The sequence below is a fragment of the Sodiomyces alcalophilus genome (assembly GCF_042370955.1).
Source record: "Sodiomyces alcalophilus JCM 7366 unplaced genomic scaffold ACRALscaffold_7, whole genome shotgun sequence".
Lineage (NCBI taxonomy): Eukaryota > Fungi > Ascomycota > Sordariomycetes > Glomerellales > Plectosphaerellaceae > Sodiomyces > Sodiomyces alcalophilus.
In genome coordinates, this window is record NW_027263538.1 from 2,031,465 (window position 1) to 2,053,532 (window position 22,068).

At 54.2% G+C, this 22,068-nt stretch overlaps 8 protein-coding genes across 8 annotated transcripts; 4 read left to right on the plus strand and 4 right to left on the minus strand.

The window, feature by feature from the left end:
* Positions 1-49: 49 nt before the first annotated feature.
* On the plus strand, positions 50-853 carry ACRALDRAFT_212368 (uncharacterized protein; the record flags this gene model as incomplete). The annotated part of the gene is made up of 5 exons (XM_071023863.1): positions 50-185; positions 298-394; positions 433-599; positions 655-732; positions 756-853. The coding sequence occupies 5 exons, from the start codon at positions 50-52 to the stop codon at positions 851-853; spliced, it is 576 nt and encodes a 191-aa protein (XP_070872607.1).
* Positions 854-1,119: 266 nt separating this feature from the next.
* ACRALDRAFT_1010674 (uncharacterized protein) lies at positions 1,120-3,694 on the minus strand (the record flags this gene model as incomplete). Its single annotated transcript, XM_071014715.1, has 2 exons — positions 1,120-3,555; positions 3,662-3,694. Coding segments are annotated over 2 exons (2,469 nt in total), but the record flags the coding sequence as incomplete, so codon positions are not given.
* Positions 3,695-4,208: 514 nt separating this feature from the next.
* ACRALDRAFT_1065178 (uncharacterized protein) lies at positions 4,209-4,734 on the plus strand (the record flags this gene model as incomplete). The annotated part of the gene is made up of 2 exons (XM_071017106.1): positions 4,209-4,423; positions 4,491-4,734. Coding segments are annotated over 2 exons (459 nt in total), but the record flags the coding sequence as incomplete, so codon positions are not given.
* A 4,407-nt stretch (positions 4,735-9,141) lies between these two features.
* ACRALDRAFT_212365 (uncharacterized protein) lies at positions 9,142-9,656 on the plus strand (the record flags this gene model as incomplete). Its single annotated transcript, XM_071023862.1, has 4 exons — positions 9,142-9,224; positions 9,250-9,502; positions 9,533-9,573; positions 9,605-9,656. 4 exons carry the CDS (start codon positions 9,142-9,144, stop codon positions 9,654-9,656), a joined length of 429 nt encoding a protein of 142 aa, XP_070872610.1.
* Positions 9,657-13,395: 3,739 nt separating this feature from the next.
* ACRALDRAFT_2060744 (uncharacterized protein) lies at positions 13,396-14,688 on the minus strand. Its single transcript, XM_071021936.1, has one exon. The coding sequence runs from the start codon at positions 14,561-14,563 to the stop codon at positions 13,556-13,558; it is 1,008 nt and encodes a 335-aa protein (XP_070872611.1). The 5' UTR covers positions 14,564-14,688; the 3' UTR covers positions 13,396-13,555.
* Positions 14,689-14,977: 289 nt separating this feature from the next.
* Positions 14,978-17,095, plus strand: ACRALDRAFT_1077430 (uncharacterized protein). The gene is made up of 2 exons (XM_071018639.1): positions 14,978-15,152; positions 15,245-17,095. Exons 1-2 carry the CDS (start codon positions 15,074-15,076, stop codon positions 16,471-16,473), a joined length of 1,308 nt encoding a protein of 435 aa, XP_070872612.1. The 5' UTR covers positions 14,978-15,073; the 3' UTR covers positions 16,474-17,095.
* Positions 16,919-18,750, minus strand: ACRALDRAFT_1058035 (uncharacterized protein; the record flags this gene model as incomplete). The annotated part of the gene is made up of 3 exons (XM_071015932.1): positions 16,919-18,291; positions 18,357-18,607; positions 18,740-18,750. 3 exons carry the CDS (start codon positions 18,748-18,750, stop codon positions 16,919-16,921), a joined length of 1,635 nt encoding a protein of 544 aa, XP_070872613.1.
* A 450-nt stretch (positions 18,751-19,200) lies between these two features.
* Positions 19,201-19,938, minus strand: ACRALDRAFT_1065174 (uncharacterized protein). Its single transcript, XM_071017105.1, has one exon. It carries the CDS (start codon positions 19,502-19,504, stop codon positions 19,247-19,249), a length of 258 nt encoding a protein of 85 aa, XP_070872614.1. The 5' UTR covers positions 19,505-19,938; the 3' UTR covers positions 19,201-19,246.
* Positions 19,939-22,068: the final 2,130 nt, after the last annotated feature.

Below are 22,068 nucleotides of genomic sequence, written 5' to 3' on the forward strand. Positions count from 1 at the left end.
GTCGCGGGATTCTTCGCTTCCACCCATCGATCACTTCTAGCCGCACTCCATGGATCCCCAACTTGCCTTTGACCTATGCGGAACGGTCCGACTACGCCAGTACGAAATCTGCATTGAGCCAACTGCGCCGATGATTGCGCTTTTCCGCCGGTCTTCTCTGGCAAGACGCTTACAAACTAGACATGGTCCATCTTGAAGTATTTACAGTCACTTGAAGTAAAAATGCCGCCGGATTCATAATAATCCTTTGCCATTATATACGCATCAAAGATAGAACCTGTCAACATTGTTGCTGAGCCACTGTACCACTCGTACAAGACATTGACTGTCATATCTACTACTACCTAATACAGCCACTGCACAATCGTCTGACGAAACAACGTAAGGTCAAAGGGTCACATTGCACGGGGATTGCACTGCTTCACTGCTCAGGTATTATAACGGCGGCCGCCAAGTTGATTCATCGACAAGCTCAGTTCTCATCCGTATATATGCCAACAAAAAATCAATGCAAAACCCTTTTTTTCCTTCCCCCAATGCTAGAACAACATCGACAAAGGCCACCCTTACTTCTGCCCATTCCGAAAACGCCGGTCCCAGTACCACACTGCGTAGTTGAGAGGAAGAGGAGGGGAAAAACAAGAAGCAACCAAGAAACAAAACAGCGGAAGAAGCCCACAGGATCCAATCTCATCCCGCTTGATTCAACCAACTCCGAGCTAGTCACGGCAAGTGTGACGTCGTAACTCGACCAGAGGAAGATATCCAAAGCGTCAACCCGGATTCATATCGAATCCGAACAAAAGTCCACCCATATGCTACCAACGCCGTGTTCGCTATGCTCCGAGATTGAGAAAACAAAAACAAGTGATCCATCTTAATAAAACAGGTAGGTAAACCGAAAGGAAGGCGGTGGCATGAATATCCTCGCCTGAGAGAAAGAAGAAAAAATGCAACCCGGCTGCAAAAATACAGCCTCCAAGGGAATACGGAGTGGGGTATCATGAAATATCATGAGGAAGGGTATCAAGTGCAAGAGTTGCCGAGTGCGCGACCGCTGTGGATAGGTGGAGGTTGTGGGTTCATGGTGGGAGTGGTGTAATTTGCCAGTCGGGAAGATTCCCAACTTTCTTCGCTGAGAACGCTAAGATAGCCGTTCCCAACCTGATCACGGAGCGCCTCAATTTTGCGCCGATACATCTCGCCGCTGATGTCCCAATCCTGAGATTCTTTCCACTCCATGGACGCGCCAGGGGCATACATGGGAGGGATCGTCGGGATAATGCTGGTATCAATCCGCGGTACTTCGGGCTGCGAGTTCGTCCTACGGCTTTCCGAGATGACGGCGGGGGGGAGGAGCTGGTCCTTCGGCGTATTCCCAAGTTGATAATGGCCCGAGTCCGCTGATGCGGGCGCGGAATCGTCATTGGCGACGCCTGAAGCGTCCAGTGGCGGAGCCGGCGCCGGCGCCGGCGGAGAAGGAGCCGCTGTAGGCACCGCCATGGAGACAGGGGCGGTGACGTCGGTTGTGGCAAGATCCACAATGCGCCTCTTTTGCGGCTTACGACGACGCGTAGAGCTAGTGTGAATTTCGCTGGTAACAGCTCTTGGGCTCGGCCGTTCTTTTCGCAACACGGATGATTCCCTGGGAGAATCATAGATGATGGCCGGCTTGCTGACATTGACAGCGGGAACAGTATCCGAGGAAGGCTTGACGACGGGCACCGCGGCGGGTATGGGCACCCTTTCCACCAAGTACCTGCGCTCAGAGTGGCTGGGGCCGGTCCTGTCGATGATGATGTCTACCGTGTAGCCGGGCGTTTTGCGGAAGAGATTGAAGATTGTTGTCCGGTAATCACGATGCGTGCGGCAAAACGGATTCCCTTCCACCCAGATTTCACGGATCTCCGGGATACCGGTCAATCTAGCTAGTTCCATGGGGTCCGTGATACCGTTATCCCGCAGATCTAGCCTCTCAAGAGGAAACAGCTTCTCGATGCCCGCAATAGACTGCAGACGGTTGCCGCGAAGGTTCAGGGCTGTGATGGCCGGAAGAGGGTTTCGGGTCAGCGAATTGAGCGACTCAATCATGCAGTGGGAGAGATTGAGGGAGCGCAGTGCAGTAAGCGTGGCGAGGCTGTCAGGGATCTGGTTGAACAAGTTGGAAGACAGATCCAGGGACTGCAGGGTATCGGCCAACGGAGCTAGACTCGGCGCTAGGATAGTGGTCATGTCGTTGTCCGCCAAGCTCAGGTGCTTCAAGAACCGCCACTTGGACGGGGGGAGAACGCGCATGGTGAGGAGATTGGAGGAACTCAGCGGGCGGCCATGGTACCACGAGTCCGACAGACTCGAGTGTGAGCTGCCCGAGCCGGATCGATGGATTTTGTGACCTCCTCGCATATTCGTCGACGTGTTGCGCGAAGAAAATGGCTGGGTAGGCGAGTTGCTTCTCGGCCTCGACGGCCCAGCGGGTGACTTGATCTCCTCCGTGTCAGCCCGGGCCAACGATGCGCGTCTGCCCATGACCGAAGTGAAGTCGGCGGCATGGTCACTTGCAGTGGCAGAGCCGACGGATATGTCGTCGGTACCCTGGGGATTCGGAGAACCGGGAGCAGGTGTGGCTGCCTGGACATCGGTGTATTGTACCATCGAGTCTCTCCGCGGGCTCGCATTTGTCGGTCGAGGGGTTGTTGGGGAGGACTGAGACTTGGACGTTCGCTTCCGCCTCTTGTCCATGTCGTCCAGAACAATGTCGATGAGAATATCGGCAGGGCTATCAACACTCGCCCGCTTCAACGTCAGGGACCGAAGCTGTTCCGCAAGTCGATCCCAGCCGTAAAATTGCCGGAAGTCAATGCTGTTGACCTCAAGAGCCTGTAGATTTTTGAAGATGTACAAGGGGACGGCAGAGTCGAAGGGAAATTCTTCGTAACCGCGGATCAGCGGAGCACGCCAGTCCGGAGAGAGCTTCAGACAGGGAATTTTGGTGAATGCAGAGTAGAGGTATTTCAGGTCTGCTAAGATCTGGGCCTTTTGCCTCTCGGTGCGAGCAGCCGAAATACTGGCGCCAATGCCCAGATTGGCCCAGAAAGTAGACATGCCCGACATGACACTTCTGACGCTGGAAACGGAGCGTATCGACACGACATCGGAACCGCGGCTCTTCGATCGCTGGCTGTTGCCGAGGAAGGAAACATAGTTGGCCGAGGTTGTGGTATCGTGCAGGTTTTCGAGGCGGATTTTCATGGGCCCCACGGGGATGGCGAGTTCCTCAAATCGAGAGAGGAGGTAAAAGAGGTGATGGGGGGTCAGCGATAGCGTCGTGGACTTTAGACTCTGGGAAGTAAAGCTGAGGGATCCAAAGGATAGAGCGGCGATGAGACCGCCCGATGTGGAGGCAGACGTCGAAGGGCGTTCAGGTAGAGTCGGAGACTGCAGCACGGTGACTGCGCCGACGCTCTTGGACGGGCCATGGCGTGAAACGGATTGTCTTCGGAATTGCAAAGCATTGGCAAGAGCCTTTTCGTGCGTACGCACAAAGTTGGCTAGTTGCTATACCAAACTGTTAGTTTCGAGAAGAAAAGGGGCCAAGGGCCCGAGTCTGATTGATGTGCTCCCAGGCAATATAATGACAGGAGGCATGTCAAAGGAGACGCACCTTAACAAACAACTCCCCGTCTTCCGAGTCCATTTTTGTTTGGAATTAAGAGTGCATCGGGGGCGGAGAGTAGACGGGAGGGGTCGGAGAAAGATCTCGGTATCGAGATATATGAGGATTCGAGAGGATGCAGGTCGGTGTGTCCGGCTTGGAGTGTCTCGAATATGAAGCACTAGGAGGCTGTCGGAGAAATGTCTTGTTGGGGGTTGCTCGCCCAGTAATGCTCGTTGACGTGGCACCGCGGTCTGTCTGACTTGAGATTAGTTAGCATATGGAGCTTTATTACGAGACAAAGATGGCTTCTGGCTGTTGAGCATCAAGCGTAAATGGACGGTGCAAGGAAACCCACGCCGCAACACCTAGGTCGCCCTATGTGGGAAGCAGACGAAATGCAAGAGGCAACGCCAGTAATCGGCCGAACAAAAAAGCAGGCGAAGAGGGAGATATGAATCAGGCCGTTCTCGGCGTGGTTCTTGTTCCACAGGATGGCATGCAAGACCGATGGACGACGCAGACAGACTGGCTGCTGGCTGGCTGGCAAGGCAGAGAAGAAGAAAAAACGAGAGATCATACGCAGGAGCAGCAAAGTTGTGCGAAAGTGACAAAGTCGGTGTGCAATTCGTCTAGAGATACATGCGGCGAAACAGAAAAAAGCAAAGGCGAGGAGTCACAGGATGAGGTGATGCAATCGAGCAGAGCAACATGCTACCAGACTCGTTCGAAGCAAAGATGGGATCCATTTCGAGAAGTGCAACGCAAGGCGTGTGATGGAAATGGCAGGCAATGGGCAGCTGATGGCAAGGCGCCCGAGATCTGTTCGTAAAAGCAGCAGGCAGGATGACTTACTTTGGACGAAAAAAACGCACACCGTCGATTCGGGTATGGTGACACGAATGAATACCCGAGGGATATCAGGTCAACTGAATTTGCTGACAGCAAAGATGTCGTTGAGGATGGCGGTAGGAGATGGGAGGAGACGAAGACGAGCGGAGGGGGACGGAGCGTGTGGAGGCGGAAGCGGCCTCGAGAACACAAACAGACCCGAAGTCGGAAAGAAAAGGAAAGAAATGTAAAAAGGGAAAGGAAAGGACCCTATTCCCAACGCCTTCCTCCGGTATGTTTACTCTTGTGTCAATGATTGACAGGATGCCCGGGGAAAAAAAATCAAAATAAAGAAAAAGCAGGGTCCTCCCTTATGACGGACGGACTGGACGGGGCCCTCGTTTAATAATAATAATGAGCATGAGCCTCCAAGAATATAGTTTGGAAAGGGGGCGCCCAGGGTAGTTTTCGACCAAGGGGGTCTTGGGCCCATGGCGGCACCAGCGACTGTGAGTGGATTGGCATAGGCTTAGCCTTTAACATGGGTGTCCTGCAAGCCTATGGAGGTATCCACCAAGGGACCACAAGACACCCCCACATTCTGGTCCGTAATGTGCTTGGCTTACGGGTCATTCGTTGGTTGTGTAGGCGACTGGGGCTTGGCATCATGTACCGAGTACTTCGGGCGACAAGACGACGTTGCAGGGTGAATTCACGAATTTTCCCCCTCACACTGCGTTACCTCGTAGTGTATGTACTTTCTTTCCTTCACCTGTCTCCCCGTCTGCTCTTTTCGCAGGCTTTGGTTGATTTGCCGCTAACAGAGCGGCCTGGAGACGAAAGCGAAACACCAGTACTTCGTAATTAATTCAAGCGCCTTGGGGAGCCAAGCTTGCATTAGCACTTGCACTGCATCACGCAGGGCGCTGTCTTGGGGCTTCTGGCGCTGCTTCTGGGAACTTCCCCGATGCGAGTATTCATCTTACAACGCTGTACTTTCATGCATTCTGACTGTGATTGATCCCTCGCAGACGCAGGAAAAGTTCAACCCCGGCGTTTGTGATTCCTTTGGTTCTGCCCGTGTCGTTCGTAATCTTCCTACCTACCTATCATCTATCGTAATGATAGTTTGCCATTGCACTCCGTACATACGTACAACGGACTCACGTTCGACTGCTAGCTACGAGAGTCCTACGAAGCAACCCACTACTGTTGCCTGTTGATCTTGTCTCTAACACTGTAATTTTACTGGAAATTCTGCCAAACCTCCTCAGCTCTGTTTGGTCACATCTCGTTTCTTCGATCACTTAATATCACCACTCATGGTCAGATGGAATCCGTCGCGGGGTTGACATTAACAGGGAACCAACGCGGCCAAGCACAATTATCTCCTTTTCGGGTTGGTCTATAAACGACCAGTGGGGGGCAGGAGGAGGGATTCCTAGCCTTTGGGGTGGGGATGAGCATCTTGGCAAGATTGCGCAGTGGGGCCGTCCCAGTCCACCACAACCGGCACCCCGTCACCCCGTCACGACAACATTCCAAGGCCAGGCCACGAGGTGTCTACCCATGATGATAATGATGAGCAGGTGGCACGTCGAACACCGAAACACTCTCTCTGAGAGCTCAATAGCGGGCACTTCCCATGAGGAATGGGTACGAAACGGACTTTGGCCGGTTTCCACTTCGGCCATCACGAGGCAGAGGTTGCGGAGCATGTCGGCACAAATAGTCGGCCGCCGTGGTTTCAGCTCTGACTTGCGAATACATTGTATGAGCACCGCGCCGACGACATACTTGCCATTGCCAGCTTTCTCATTGTTGCCTTCCAACTACGTTGTATACGAATACGTTGTCGTTATATGTGGCGAGAAAAGCCAGGAAAAGAGAGGGTAAAATGATCAGAAAACACGCCAAGCCCACCCAAGGATCATCTGTCTACCCACCCTCTTATCGAGGTTCTGTGACCATAGTCCGCTTTTTATGCAGACCAGCATCACGGATCATCACCCACTTTGGTATTTATGGTATAGGAACGACAAGCCTGCATGTCGTCCGAAGCTCATCTTCTCTTTTGGGTCCGCCGTGCAGACGATAATCGTTCCTTGCGAAATTGCCTTTGCCTTCCGGACTCGAGTGAAACATGCCATCGTAATCATTACCGCGCCGTGGCCATCATCGGACCCAGTTGATGTCTGATATGCCATGTCGGCCGACCGGACCCTCTTTTTCGGGCTTCCGTATGACGGTCAAAGGCATAAAGTTTTACCTACAACATACACCGACCGTTCCTTACTCTGTCGTCAGTCATTTCGCCGTACAACAATCCCGCCACTGCTACGTCGAGCCGGTTCGCGGCATTCCCAATATTGTAATAGGTCGCACACTGCGGTCTCTCTCCGACCGTATATCTCGGCAATCCAGCGCGCTTTCCCTCTTGGCATTAGCCGCTAGATAAGATCGCTTGTCGACGGACCTTTTAGGATCTTGGACCTCAAACGCCGACTTGCAACCTGTCTACAACGTATCTATTATGTATGTCGGCATGAACAGAGCAGGAGCCGTTAGCGCCGCCACCGCTTGACGTCGTTCGTCCCGGCACCAGGAAACCCCTTTTTGCCAACCACCTGTCAAAAGACTCGTCCCGCTGGTTCGCGCCGTCGATCCTCTGCCGGTCGGCTTATCGGACTTGGATCTTGCGCGGTGCCACACCAACAAAGGGTTCTCGAAACTCGGTCACAAACTTTTGTCTTTTCGTTTCCATCTGTTCACCTTATTCCAACTGGGGATACTGTCAACACGCAACTCCTGGTTTTGACGGACATGCAGTCGTCGCTTACTAATTTTTCTGCGAAATTGCGTCTCCCTTGATGGCCCCCAATAATTACGTTATTATGTCATAGTGCGCCGCATAGTGGCTCCACCGCCATACAACGGAGTAATTGGCGCCCTTGTCACTGCCACAGCGTCTCTATCCTTGGCTGACACCTCGCTCCCCACGCTCCCCACTTCTCTCATCGTCGTGTTGCAATACGGCAAAGGTAGATATCTACGCCTCTGTCACGGTCAACATTGGGAGCAGATGGCAGAAGCTGAACTGTACGTTGTACGATCGGCCGTGGGCTCCCGCTGCCTTATTCACGGACTTTACTGGACACCAGAATCATCACGCCGGCACCGCTTCTGGCCACTTTCGCTTGGCCCATCTCATCCTCTCTTCATGCGACATACAATAGGCTCTCAAATCAACCGGGCCCGCTGCCCAGCACGATTATGGACACCTATACATGTACTCGCAACATGATTTTTACCCTATTATATCGCACACAACCATGGTAGGAGATCAGGCGCGGCAATTCACCTTGGGACTGAATTGAGTGGCGGCCGCCCGGTTTTCGCTATGGTGCTATGAGGCCGCATCAAACTGGGCCAGTCGCAATAGGTCCAGGGGATCCAGGGCTCTCCCAAACTCGTGGGAATAACTCGTTCGATCCCTTTTCCGACTTGTTATTGTTTCCATTCAGGAGACACGCTGCTCGGCGCCGCCGGTGTTTCACCAAAACGGAGGGAATGCGTGACATATTTGATCTCTTGTTTGTTTTCTCGTGGTGTTGCTGGGTTGATAGCACGTTCGTGGCATGCCCGCGAACTGGAGGCGTTATCAGTCCTTAGCCGCCATAGCTGCGTGTCCCGTCTGGCGGTTACTGATAACAACCATCATGTGGCCTCTTGTCTGACTAGATCTGGCATGTGCGTGTGTGGAGTGCGCATGTGCAAGGTGTGCGAAGTATATCATGTGTTGTGTATGGGAGAGTGTGTCAAGTGCCGTCTTGAGGCCAAGCCAGATATGGTCACGCGTAATATATGTCTCGTATCAAGCGAGTAAAAGACCCCGTGGAAGTACCAGTACACACGGCCAAGACTCACCGCAGCGAAATACCTACGGTAAGGGGGAGGAAGAAAGAAAAAAAAAGCAGACGCCGCAAGTTGTCTTGATGGAGCGGCTCAGTAGATATGCTCAGATGGCGACTGTCAGCGGCATGGGCTTACTGATTTTCTACCTCACAAAGCCGCAACTGAGCTGCAGTGAGCACATCGATGTAGGGTGGCACTCTCATAATAGTAGCTGTTGGTGTCCATCTCGGATGCTGGCCCCCCGCTGTTCGCTACTTATGCACGAGATGCCTTCAGAATAATCACCTCAGTGAGACAAGATGCATCGGAAAGAGCTGAGAAGCCAGAACCAAACTGGCGGGCGGCGAACTCTGGCCAGTGAGCGCGTCGCAGTTCGCACCAAGGATCATCGCCAAGTGTGTGTGTGTGTGTGTGGCTAATGCTCGAATGGGAGTACGTGATACCGCAACTAAACTTCTTTCTTGTCGAACCCATTTCCGGGGTTGGAATTCCCTCGTGGGCAAATCGAGGACAAGTAATCATGCTTCATTGAAAGTGCGCATTCCTTGTACTTCGTTTCACCAGCCCGCTCGGCGGGCCAAGACGTCCAACAAGGAATACCGGCACAAAGCCGGCGCCAGTAAATGCCTGAGCCGCCGTTTCAACCAATACATCGCGGGGAGATGGCGGAATTTTGCCTCAATCCAAAAGGTGTTCAAAGTGGTTCAAGTCTGGGCATGACGGTCTTTGCCTTACGGTGATTCATGCGACTGGCCGAAAGGGAGGTGCGACTTGCCGAACATCCGCCGCGATGGCTGATCTACATAGGCTATGCCCCTGGTGCGAGGTGAATTGAAAGCTGGACTTTGTAGAGAGGCAGAACGGAGTACTCGGCAGAACGAGTCGTGTCGTACGTTTCTTTCCATCCCGGGCAAGTTTTCAGGGTCCTCCCCCGCCTTTCCTCGCGCCGGGGAAGATAAGATCGTCGGAGGATGTGAGGCGACCCTGGAAATGATTGTCAAGGTGCCCAAGTCACTCCATGGATTTGAAGTGGATAAGGGACAACTGAAGAGGCCATCACTGCCTCATACGTTCGGCCGAGAGGATGGAGAAGCTTGGTATATTGTACGTTGTACACTGTACTGTCTGTTGCAGAGGGGTTGGTTGGACCCTGCGCTAGGATCAACTCCGACCCAATGTTCCTAACAAGTGACTTGCTGCGACCAAAGCACAGACCGGCGCTATTCGCGCATGCCTGGAAATTACCAACAAAGTCTGAATTACATGCCTAAGGTATGTGCTTACAACGTACTTACATGAACGGCACCGATAGCGATAGGTACGATAATTCACCAGCTAGAGTTAACAGCTCGCAGGGGCTGTTTATCCAACCAAGCTGTGCAGGAGGGACGCCGTGGAACTAATCGTAAACTTTACTGTCTGAAGGGACATGGAATAAGCGAAGACGGTTGAAAAGAATCGAGTCCGAGTTCAATTCGATGAATTTCTCGAGTCCGTCGAGGAGGATGAAGGACGGGCCTGACAGAAAAGGCGGAATTGCAGGCGGGACAATCGCTCGCTTGCTCACCGCTTCGTCCAGTCCCGGCGCTCGGCGCTTCATGCGCAGACAAGGTTAGTGACCAGGAATGTTTGAATAGTGTGGAGGGGCCATCGAGAAGAGCGTCTCTGGGACGCCGGGGTGCCCATGGACGCAGACCCTGGACGCACCTCAACCAACGACCAAATTTAACCCGAACCAATAAGAGAGTGGAATAGGAGTCGATAACCCTGCGGGCTATCATCGTGTCATGTTCAAAACAAAATGTTGATAATGATGCGAATACATGTTGTAACGATTGCGACTTTCTGACATGTATCATCTTCTCCAATTTCGCGGTGGCATTTCTCACCATTTCTGCTTACTTCCTTCCACCCATACCTACGTAAGTTCTGTCGTCGATGAAAAATATTGGTATACCAAAGTGGTTTGATAGGAGGGGGTTGCTGCAGCACCACTGCAGCCGGGGTTCCCTTGCAGTGCGATCTCGTGGGGGCGCGTCTCGGTGGAGGGTTGGATTCATTACGAAGTACATGTGAAATGCATGGACGGAGTCGCAGTACCAAGGAATACTTGGTGGAATTGGAGGTGGTGGTTGGTCGTGGTTGGTTGGCTGTGTATTGGATTTTCGCTGTCCCCGCTTCTCCGCTCGCTCACCTGGTCATTCCATTCTCGAGGGACTCGCTCTGTCCGTTATCGCAATCGTTATCTCGTTATCGCTCCGTCGTATCGACGTAGACCCGACTCGCGCGTCTTCCAACGTCATTCGACGACTTGAAACATGTTTCGATCATATTCAAGCTATCCGGTCTGTCAGACTGTCACTGGGTTCGGATCGACGACATCGACAAGCAAAACGAACGATAAGAATCAGGGGACGCGCCCTGCGTATCTATCTTCTATCGTTGTACCTCCGTTCTCCGTCATCTATTCTCCGTCTCAGATTCATGGCAAGATATTGCCGATATACGGACCGGTTAATCTCTACCTACAGCTCACTGTCCCTTACGGTACCTCCCCCCACGTCCTTTTGACTTTGTTACTCAGTACACTTCTGCACCAGCCCCCCGGTTCTTAACCCCCGTCTTCGCTCTTTTTGGAACTTGCCTTCAAGGTATCTCAGGACAGACATTTTCTTATTGGTCCCATGATGTTGAAGTTACTGCAACGAAGCGATGCGGACGATATTGTATTCGATCCCCATGGGGTCCTCCATATGTATGAACACCCACCATCTTGCTTGCGGGGGTTTCTCTTACCTACGTTGTATTTGGTTCTTCCACTCTTTGCCAACAGGCGTCCATTCGCTATTCGCCTCTGCTCTGGGCAAGGTACATACATAACCTACCACTTACATACCATGATGACATCCTCAACTGCTGCCCAGCAAATTGGTCTCCAGACGTCAACCGTACGGGAGATGCACTGCATCGTATTGAGCGGGAATAGACCCCATAGGGCTAGTCTGGTAACATTTAACACACGACCATGACCTCCACGAGTCGATGCTGTGCACCGCAAACGTCTGATATATGGGTGCTATGTTTTCGTGTAACACACCCGCCCGATTGACAATACCACTGGGCTTGACCGGTTCTGGTCCCTTCGCCCATATCGCGTCGTACCGCATCATGGCCCCCCCTTCTTACCGCATGGTGCAACCCAAACATACATGTCAAGACAGACCAATTGCTGATTTATGACGGACCATGGAAGAATCTGGTTCTGTTTCAAATGCTCCTTTCACCGCCGCTGACTGACCTCGTCAGATTGTGCAGGTTGGAGGCTGCTCGCCGAGAAACTCAATGGAACAGTGTAATATATCGAGTGAGCCTCCAGTGTAGTTCTGGCCTAGGTATTTGGAATCGCGAGCGAAGTGAGTATCATCTCCTTCTGAATGACATGATGTCCCTATAGCGACCATGCCACTATAACGACCGATATGGTTCCGCTTTCATGGCAACTAGTGTAGAATCTGGATGCTCCGCTCATTGCTTGCGCACCAGCTTCATACCACACCACACTAGGGTCCTGCGATATACTCCAGAGGATATTCCAGGGAAAAGGCGACTATGGCTGCCATCCCCCCTCCCTATCCTTCCGATATCGTGGGCGACGGGGTCCCGGAGTTCAAGCTGGCGAGGCTGGCTGGCTGACCGCCATTGATCTTCAACTCACCAGTCATTTCTTTTTTTCGTGTTTTGTGCCAACTCTTCGCCCCTCTCTGGTCTGTCAGTACTTCGTAGACCGTATACTAGCGGTTCGACGCCAATTTCCAGCCGTCTCCCACGTTTTGATTATCGCACTGCCAAAGTTGGTCGAACTATACCATTTGCGTCTCGTGGTGCAGCCACAACGCCGTGCTCCACGCAGCCGGGTAGCCAACTCGCTCGGTATGCCTTCTTGACCGACTTGGCCTCGTGTAATGTACCAAGCACGTCACCGGTCCCGCCATCGGAGGGATAACTTTTTTTCTTTCTTTTTCTTTCGTGTACTGATACGGCATTGCCTCCCCACGATATCAACGGGGTTTACTTATCCAGTGGTGGGAAGTCCGGTCTATCTACCAATGCTGGGGGTGTGTTACTCCTTTTTTCCTATTCGTTCGTTTTTTTCCCTTCCCAAAAAGAAAAGTGGGATTAAGGAACCCGGCGACTTCCCGGTGCCATGGTGGTATGTTCATAGTCGAGGGTTTTTTTGATTTCTGCGCCGCCTGGTGCAAGTCGATCACGGGAGCCGGTTGCCTGACTAGCAATATCCCTAGCGGACGCGTTGGTAGCAAAGAACCCGCGAGCACACTGTATATGGCCCCGCCAGGACACGATCACTAGAGAAAAAACGAGGCTATTCAAGTGATGTGGGCCAGTTCGTGAAACACCATCGGCAGTTGAATGTCCGGTTTGTCCTATACTAGGCGTGGTGAGTAGTCGGTGGGCGCGCGAGATTTCAGGCACCGCTTCATCCAGTCGAAGCAGCACATGCCACGATGGTGAGGATGGAAACGGGTGCCGAGAGCCACATGGACATTTCGCTCCCTGGTTTCTTGCCATGCTTTCCCCTTCTTTCTCCCTAGCCCGGCGATAGTCCAGTGTTCCGTACGACGGTCATGAGACGGCGGACAGGAGTCTAGCGGGGAGGTTGCCGGGAACGACTTTTGGTGCTTCTGAGAGCGATAATCCATACCAAGGGTAGAGACAAGAGTCAGGGGGTTGGCCGTTGACTTGAGATGCAATTGCCGACGTGCTAGCTGCGTCGAGGAGCCATTCGAGCAGACCCAAATGCGCCCTCCTCCATACCTCGTCGGAATCTTCTTGCCTGCCATCTTTTTCCTCGGCATTATTTCGTATGCCGATTTGACGTGTAAGAGATGCCAATGAGTTGTCGCCTCGTTGCGGGCTTGTAGATGTTGGCGGGTTGGGCTCAGAAGCGTAGCACTGGCCGTCTACACCAGGCGAATAAAGACATGAGTTTTGATAAACACCATACTGGTTTCAACTCGAGATCTCATGGATCATGATATAGGTACAGTTCGTCTATGCTATAATACAAGTTCGGAGAGATACACTCAACAAATACAGATAGCTTCGCATGGTCCGTCACGGACAGGCCACCTTCTCGCGTTATGAGCGCTTCTGGCTCTTTGGGCCTGCACCAGGATTATTGACGCGCACAAGGCTCTCCAATGCCAGGCCGTCATTCAACGCCCAGCCGCCTTCAATATCCAGCTTGCATTTCCGGCCCCCAACCGTAACCTTTAAGAACCCGCCACCCACGACTCCTCTCCTCATGCCCCGCCACATGGCGTTCAGCCCGCGTCCGGCATCGCGGAAAGGCAGCGTCAACAACCTCTGCTTCTCCTTCTCCCACCTCGCCTTGGCCTCGGCCTTCTCCCTCGCACGCGCGGCGCGGGCCTGCGCTTGGGTCAGCTGGGGCGCGAAGAGCCGCACGGGAAGGACAACGTCCGCCGGCGGGACCGTCATTATAGAAGGTTTCCGGAAAAACGGGAGGATGGGCTTGACGGCGACTTCGAGGTGGATCGGCGTGAGGCGCGGGTTGTTGGCGACCGTCCCCGTGGCGGCCGCGAGGGCTTTGGATCCCAGCGAGGCCGTGGGGACGGCGCGGATCGACTTGATGATGTTTGCGGACCCAAAGGCGAAGAACGAGCCCACGCCCGCCATGGCGATGCAGACGGCCGTGTACACCGACGTCACCCACCAGGGGGCGTCCGGGAAGTCGCCGGAGATGGAGTAGAGGCAGTTCAAGCCGGCGCCGGCATAGCAGGCTAGTGCTGATGACCAGGCTGTGAACTTGAGCCAAAAGTGCGAGGGCGCTTCGTAGAGAACGGTCGGTGTTTTGGAGCGTGCGAGCTGGAGGAGGAACGGATTGTTGGCGGTCGAGGAGTGGAGGGGTAACGGCTGTGCCGCTGGTTTCGGGGTCGGAGTGCGGTGCGGCGCTTTGGAGGAGGCCTGTTTCGACGATTGGAGAACTTGTTTAGAGGAATACCGAAGAGAATGTTGCGAGCTAAAGGTTCGGGTCGTAGGGAGCGGTGGTAGAGCGATCAACCGTTGCCTGCAAAGGCAGTTTCGGAACGACGGGTGAAGGGCGGTGCGACTTGACAAGACTGCCATTGTGGGCTAGGAACTTGTCTGAAGCCGATTTGAAGCTAACCAAACAAAATGGAAAGGGTCGCGGAGAGAGTCCGCGCCTAGCACAACCTCTCCGTGGTTCTCAGTGTTTGGGGTAGAGCTCTGAGGATTGTACGGCGCATGAAGCTATCGCCAAAGGAAAAAGAAAAAAAAAAGAAAAAAGATGCCGGCCATCGGAACAGATCCGGAGACAGGTCTGTACCAGTTGTGCCCAGTTGGTGACACGGTAAATAGGTACTTCGTACTCGTTCTTTCGTGAACGCGGCAGAATATTACACCGAACACCGACACTAGTCCTACTCCAGCCATTGGTTGAGAGCCAAGCTGGTCCGTGCGCGCCGCCCAACATCGGCGGTTCCTCAACAGCTTCTAATAATATTTATTTTCGAAGGAGCTCAATCTTATCACGCAAAATCTCCAGGCAGCCAATTCTCCCGATTCGACACCGCCCAATCGAGCAATCGTGCCCCTTCCCCATCGGTAAAGGCGACGATGGCTTCCCTAGCGACAGCATGCCGTCTTTCGGCTAGGCTAGTCGCCCGGAGAGGGCCGACCGACGCTTCAATTCGAGGTGAGTGCAAGAGAAAGTCGCTCCGAAAGACGGATGCACGTTATATCCCTCGCTGACCATCTGTCCTTTTTTTTCTTCTTCTTTTTTTCTAGGCTTCACCACATCTGCACGATGCCTCGCTGCGCAAAACTTTACGATGCCTGCCCTCTCTCCGACCATGACGGAGGGAAACATTGCTACATGGAAGGTTAAAGAGGGAGAGTCGTTCTCCGCGGGCGACGTGCTACTCGAGATCGAGACGGACAAAGCCACCATGGACGTCGAGGCCCAGGAGGATGGTATCGTCGCCAAGATCATCAGCGGCGATGGATCCAAGTCGGTTCAAGTCGGCACCCGCATCGCCGTGATCGCTGAACCGGGCGATGACCTGTCTGCCCTCGAGATCCCGGCCGAGGAACCCGCCCAACAGCAGCTGCGGCCGTCGTCAGAAGGGTCCAAGAGCGAAGGCGGTGCCGGAAACAAAGAGGCGGCGCCCCAAAAGTCGACAACATCGCTCCCCTCCGACGCAAAGAAGCACGAGCAGAAATATCCTCTTCTGCCGTCTGTCCAACACCTCGTCCACGTCCACAACATCGACCCCGAAACCGTCTCCCGCATCACGCCCACCGGACCCCAGGGCCGACTCCTCAAGGGCGACGTCCTCGCCTACCTCGGCACCATCGACGCCGCCACCCCGGCCAAGGTCACCGAGCGTTTCAACAAGCTCTCGCACCTCGACCTCAGCAACATCAAGGTCGCGCCCCTTCGAGCCAAGGAGGAGGCCGCGGCGGCACCCACCACCGAACCCGAGCCCGCGGCCGCACCCGCCCCGGAACCCGACGCCGAGGTCATCGTGCCCCTCTCCCTCGCCAAGGTCGCCGAGACCCAGCGCCGCATCCAGGACACCCTGGGCGTCTACCTGCCGCTGGCCACCTTTGTCGCCCGCGCCGCCGAGGTCGCCAACGACGACTTGCCGCCGTCCGCGCGCCCGCCCACGGCCGACGAGCTCTTCAACCAGGTCCTCGGCCTCGACAAGTTGCAGCCCCGCGGCGCCTCCCGCGGCTTCTACCTCCCCCAGGTCGACGCGCTGCCCCAGTCGGCCATCCGCGCCGCTACCGCCCCTGCGCCCCGCAACAAGCCGGCCGACATCATCGATATCCTCGCCGGCACTGCCAAGAAGACGAAGCCTGCTTCCGCTGGGGGCCTCGCCTCGCCCTTGTCCGAGACGGACACGAATGTCGTCAGCGTGACCGTGCCCAAGGATGATGAGAAGCGGGCGAGGGTTTTCCTGGAGAGGGTCAAGGTGATTTTGGAGCAGGAGCCGGGGAGGCTTGTCTTGTGATGCGATTCTAATGGATGAGCCGGGGGAGTTTGTAGACTGCGTGCGTGTATTTATAATCATGAATGGAGCTTCGAAGCCATGTTTATCCTTGCAAGGGCTGAGTTTCAAACCTGATTCACAATGACCGGCACTGCCTTGTGAGCTGCGAGCGGTTGTTGATTAACTAGAGTCTTGATTTATCCTCGATTCAATTTTTGCCTCCCCATTACCCCTTTCCAAGCGACCGAACCAGAATGTGAAAATTACAAATCGTCATCATAGAATCCACGCCAACACTGCGAATAGAAACCAACCTCCTGTGCTTTTCTCTTCGTGGCCGTTTTCTCTTCGCTTTTATCCGTCCCATGAGAATGTAGTCGTCAAAGAACGCTTGCTGATGCGAAGAGCAGAAATACAATCTAGGCCGCCCAATCTACAACGGGATTTCTCACAAGTTGCACACAAGTCAGAGCCATTCATCCGTCCCCACCATATCCTCCTGTTCTTCCCACCCGACCCACGTGGGCGGATCGAACCCATTGGGCCTCGTCGCTCTGACATGGCCTATCCTGACATCGCTCACTCGCAGGGGCTCCCTAGGCCACATGACCTCGGCCTGGAAACCATCGCTCCAGGCCCTGTGCATCATCCTCTCTTCAAAGAGGGCCGGGTGTAGCCGCTTCATGCTTTGCAGCGCTCGCTTCCCGACCTCGTCCACCGAGTCGTGGTGTCGCAAGTCGAAAAAGGCGGCATCGTGAGTCTTTCGCAGCCGGGCCTGGGTCTCAGGCGAATGCGACCCGAGCGAGAGAAGAAACATGTCGTACTGGCACAAGCTGGTACGGCCCGCCCACGAACCACCCTCAGTCGCACGACGGAAGAGACCTATCATGGCGGCGACGCAGCCGAGGGCGCCGGTCCCGTAATCGGACATGGGGAAGGGGGGTACGACAGGCTCGTCGAGGCCCATGAAGCGCCCCTGCTCCCATGCCACGCCTGTCGCGCAGTCGGCGATCTGCTGCCACCCAGGCCGCGAGGCCCATTCTGCGCGACTGGCTTCGCTGGTCCCAGTCCCGCCAAAGCAGTCCTCGGCGACGTAGACGAAGCCCTTGCCCCGGATGGTAGCCAGTTCTGCGAGGTACTCTGAGCCGTAGCCCAGGCGGCTCAGGGCGCCGGGGCGATATCCATCGATGACGACGTCGGCGCTGGCGAGAAGGGAATCGAACACGGCGCGATCGGCCGCGGAGTGAAGGTCGAGGGACGTTGCGTGCTTGCCCGTGTTGACGTCGACTTGGAAGAACGGGACGTCTGGGAGGCGATGGGAGGTGACCTTGAGGACGGAAGCGCCGTGGGCGGCCAGAGAGCGGCCGATGGTCGGACCGGCGATGACGCGACAGAGCTCGAGGACGCGTATGCCTTGAAGGCACGGAGAGTACGTCGGGCTCGAGGAGCCGGTGTCGTCTAGGGTTGCGAAAGGAGCGGGGGGCGTCTTCGTCTCGAGCGGGTGGATCGTGATGGGAGGCAGCGACTTCAGAGCCTCGCCGTGTGGCGTCTTTAGAAACTGCTCTGGTTTGAGCACGGGAAAGCCGGCTTGGCCCTCTCTGTTGTTAAGCTCCTCGAGTTCCCGCGTGGTAAAACGGCGGACGGCGGCTTCGATGGTTTCGATGCAGTCCCCGTAGTCCTCGAGCTCCGGGTTGAAGGGGGGTAGCCCTATCATACGAAGTGTCCTGCTCGCCTCGAGAGAACCGTGTATGTGGTAATACTCTGTCGGGATCTTCGTTTGATAGAGATTCGCGGAGAGTCGCCGGTAGAGTATTGACTGAGCGCAGTTGAGGTCGGTATCTGAAGGATGACCCAATGCTAGTTGACGACCAAGACTGGGTGGTCCAGAAGCAAGCTTATCTTACCTGGGAGCTTCCATCTGACCTTAGAATGCCCCTTTCCCATTCCGTTGACGGTGCAAAGATATGCCGACATGAGAAAGCAGGCCGTTCTGCACATGTCCACCTCGATATTTCTCCTGGTTCGGCGCTGCTGGCGGAGATTGGCCAAAGCAGAAACCGCCAGACCCTCCAGTGCTTTGATTGAAGCGGCGGCCTCCTGCTCTTTGTGAGGAGATGGGAAGTGCGTATCATCACCCAAGGGGGCAGTGAACTTGATATTGGCAGCATTATCGAGGAACTCAGACGGCAGTTGGTTACCAAGGGTGATGATGAGTCTGGCTAGTGCATCGCCTGCGCCCTGGCTGGGAGTATAGCCAGACGATGTCCTCTGATGAGAGCTGACCTTGATAACCCCCATGATTGTAAATGGGACTTGAGCAAGCTTTGGGGATTCAGCGAAAGGTCGACAGCGAAGAGCAGACAACGGCATCAAAGGCGTGTTATTTACCTGCTACAGCATATGGCACAATGAACAGCCAAAGCTTATAAATTAGGAAATACTCGCAGCTGACGAGCCAGCCATTACCGAACACGAAGAACAGAGACTGAGAAGAAGACGGGCCTAGGCAGAGGCAGTGTGAGGTGCGACGGAAATGATGAACACGGCGATACGTGTAAGACAGTCCGCATGGCCCTTAATGGCCACGCTCAGAGCTCAAGGCCGGGTCGTGGGGGGTTCATCCCGTGAATGTAAACCGGGTACTACAGAGGCGACCAGATCGGAAAGGGTCCAAGGCCGACAAGGCAACGGAACCAGCGTTGGTGCAGCAGAGCAGCCGCAACCAACGGCACTGGGAAGTATGGGCTTGGTTGATGATCTGCAATTCCATGATCCCTACACCGACACTTTGCGTCTACTTGTCGTGATGACGGGAATCCACTGCATATGCCGGAACGACACCCGTGTCCCGCGAACGTGGGAGTGCTTCGAGGACGCGTGCGCTCGGTGGTGGCTTGAACGAGTGGGATGCCCAGAACCGGCTAGCCTCCTCCAGCCTGGGCTGGACGGTGTGGTGGTTGTGCATGAGGGAGGTGAGGGAAGGTGAGGGAGGTGAGGGAGCGACAGCCAGACCGAGGAATGGGCCCGGATAGAATCGAAAGCGAGAGCTCATAGCTAGCTGCATGAGACGGGATCGACTAGTATGTATGCGGTCCTCGTGGGAGCACGTAAAGTAGATAAGCTTTTCCGAGTAGGTTAACGCCTCTCGGCGACCCGGTTCGGATCACAGGCCGTTCATCATTTGTCTCTCTCGACTGTCAACAAATTTCTCCGTCGTCCTGTGGCGTTTGTTAGGGGCGGAGTTCTCAATGCCTCTTCGAGTCCCGGTGCCAAGTGGGTGGAACCCAGATCCGGGGTCCGTAACGACCTGGCAGACAAGGCTTTCCGCTGCGCAACAGAAGCTAAGCCGCTCGTTACGTTGGTGCTTTATCCGACTCGTACTCCATCCTAATATAATGTAAGAACAGGCATTGCCTTGGGAGTGCCTCCTGTGTCCGAATAGGTCCTCGGCTCCCTTGGTATGGAGGTGTGTACGTTAGAGGATAGGCGATGATGACTCTGAGTGAATACGGAGATGTGCTGTACCGTTTATGTTGCAAGGACGGGAGGATGAGGATCTAAGAGATCGAAGCTGGAAAGATGCGTCGATCGTCTCGAGGGCCTTAATCACCGGCATCAAAAATTACTAATTACTGAGTGAGCCTATAAATTACATAAGCCAGCCCAAGGCCAAAGACCAACATTGTCGTACAAAGTAAGACGCGTACAAAGTACGTACCGAGGTTTAGATGAACGCGACTCGAGAAGGAACAGTCTACGCAGGTACCTACCCGTAATACTTCGTGGTTGAATCGGTTCATCTAATGGCAGTTGGCCCAGGTGTTCCTTCCCAGGCATCAGACCTTGGGAGCTCTGATGACGGACCGATGTGATGTGGGAAAGAGCGACGCGAAACCACTTTCCTCCTACCGGCCTGTAATTATTCGTACCTATGTACATCGTACAAAGTGCTACCACGCGTACAACTGTCGGGGCCGTTTAAATACACCATAAACTCGACAACAGGCATCCATCGTCATGTCGTGTTGGTGGCATGTGTCTTCATACAGGGTAATTCATCAGCAATTGGTGCTCATCTTGCTAAAAGTTGGTACACTGGAGTCCAATTGATTCTCTGTGTTGGGAAGAAAAAGAAAAGGAAAAAAAAGGGCTTGTCGTTCTTACATTTGGAAGCTTCATCTCTCTCTCTCCTTTTCCTTCTCTTTTTCTCCATTGTCCTCCGTCGCCTCTTCGCCTCTATCCAACATCCAACTCTCGCGACGATTAGGTCTTTTGCCTTTCCGCCTTTCATTCTCAAAAACTTGATTCAGTCTAATTTAACAAAATATCTGGGGTATCACAACTTCCATCACATCAAATCAGAGAGAGCGCTGACCAGAGTAGTAGTGAACCCGCCAGCGCCCCCCTCAATTCTGATTCGAGGCCACCTCTCCCGCGTGATCTCATTTTCTTTGCCCTGGCGCTCGACAAGCTGGCCGGGTGTGATGCACAACAAAAAGCCACGCTCATGCATATGAATCCTACATTGGCCAGTCCGAACGAATCATGAGTGTCCGGTATCCATCAATATCTGACCATGCCTGTAATGCTTACTTTGCCTGCCCACTCACCTACCTACCCGATCTACCCGCATGGGTAAGGGGTTAGTTGGTAGGTAGGCGACGGGAATAAGGTACGGCTAGTGTATCAAACTTATGCGCCGGGCCCAGCTAATACCTCGTCGCTGCAAGTCACCAACGGTTGGCCGTCTCGAATAATGATAATAATAATATAAAAAAACCATGGAAAAACATCAAACGACTTGGACTGGGCGGCTTCTGGCAGTCGCATCTTCGGTCGATAATCTGGAGGGGCTGACTTTCCGGAACCTGCATCACGGCCTGGTCCTGGGCCCCGGCCCCCAACGGACTGAGCGCCTCAGCCCCTGGTTGTTGATCCGACCCCCCCATCACAGTCAAGTCCGATGATACATGCGAATCGAATCAACATGGTCTTCACCCTCTTGGGTTCACACCCAACTGAATCACAACATGTCTATCAACCAGTATGGCCACCATCCATCACACCACCACAGCAACATCAGCCACCAGAAGCCTTACGTCAAAGGGGACGTGGTTTGTCAGGCTTGATTACCTACATCGTAATAGAATAGCATGCCCGACCTTTTCCGGATCTCCCTCCTTCCCCTTCGCCCATGGCCTTTGCAGTGAACATCTGTTCTTTATTCATCTGACATACGTTACTCGGAAGGCAAACGGGGGCGAGTAGGACGAACCAATGCCCAGCTGAGCCTCTTCTCAACCTTGGAACCGTCAATGGGCCTGCCCACGACTGCTACGCTGCACTGCGACCATTTGAAAAGGGACAGGAGTCGGGGACTCGGCATGGTCAAAGATCAAAGGCCGAGTCGACTTACTTCCAGCCGCACAGAGTAGCTACACTACGGGGGGATATCCGGCGCCACCCATCTTGCTTCCTTGCGCCAAATCTCGCTGATCGTTGCGCATACGTTGCGTCTACAACCATCACTCCCCAGTTCCCGCCCTAACGCGACACGAACTGACTCCGTCATCCCCACTCGATCTCTCAACCTCCTTGACAACCCCGCCGCCGTCG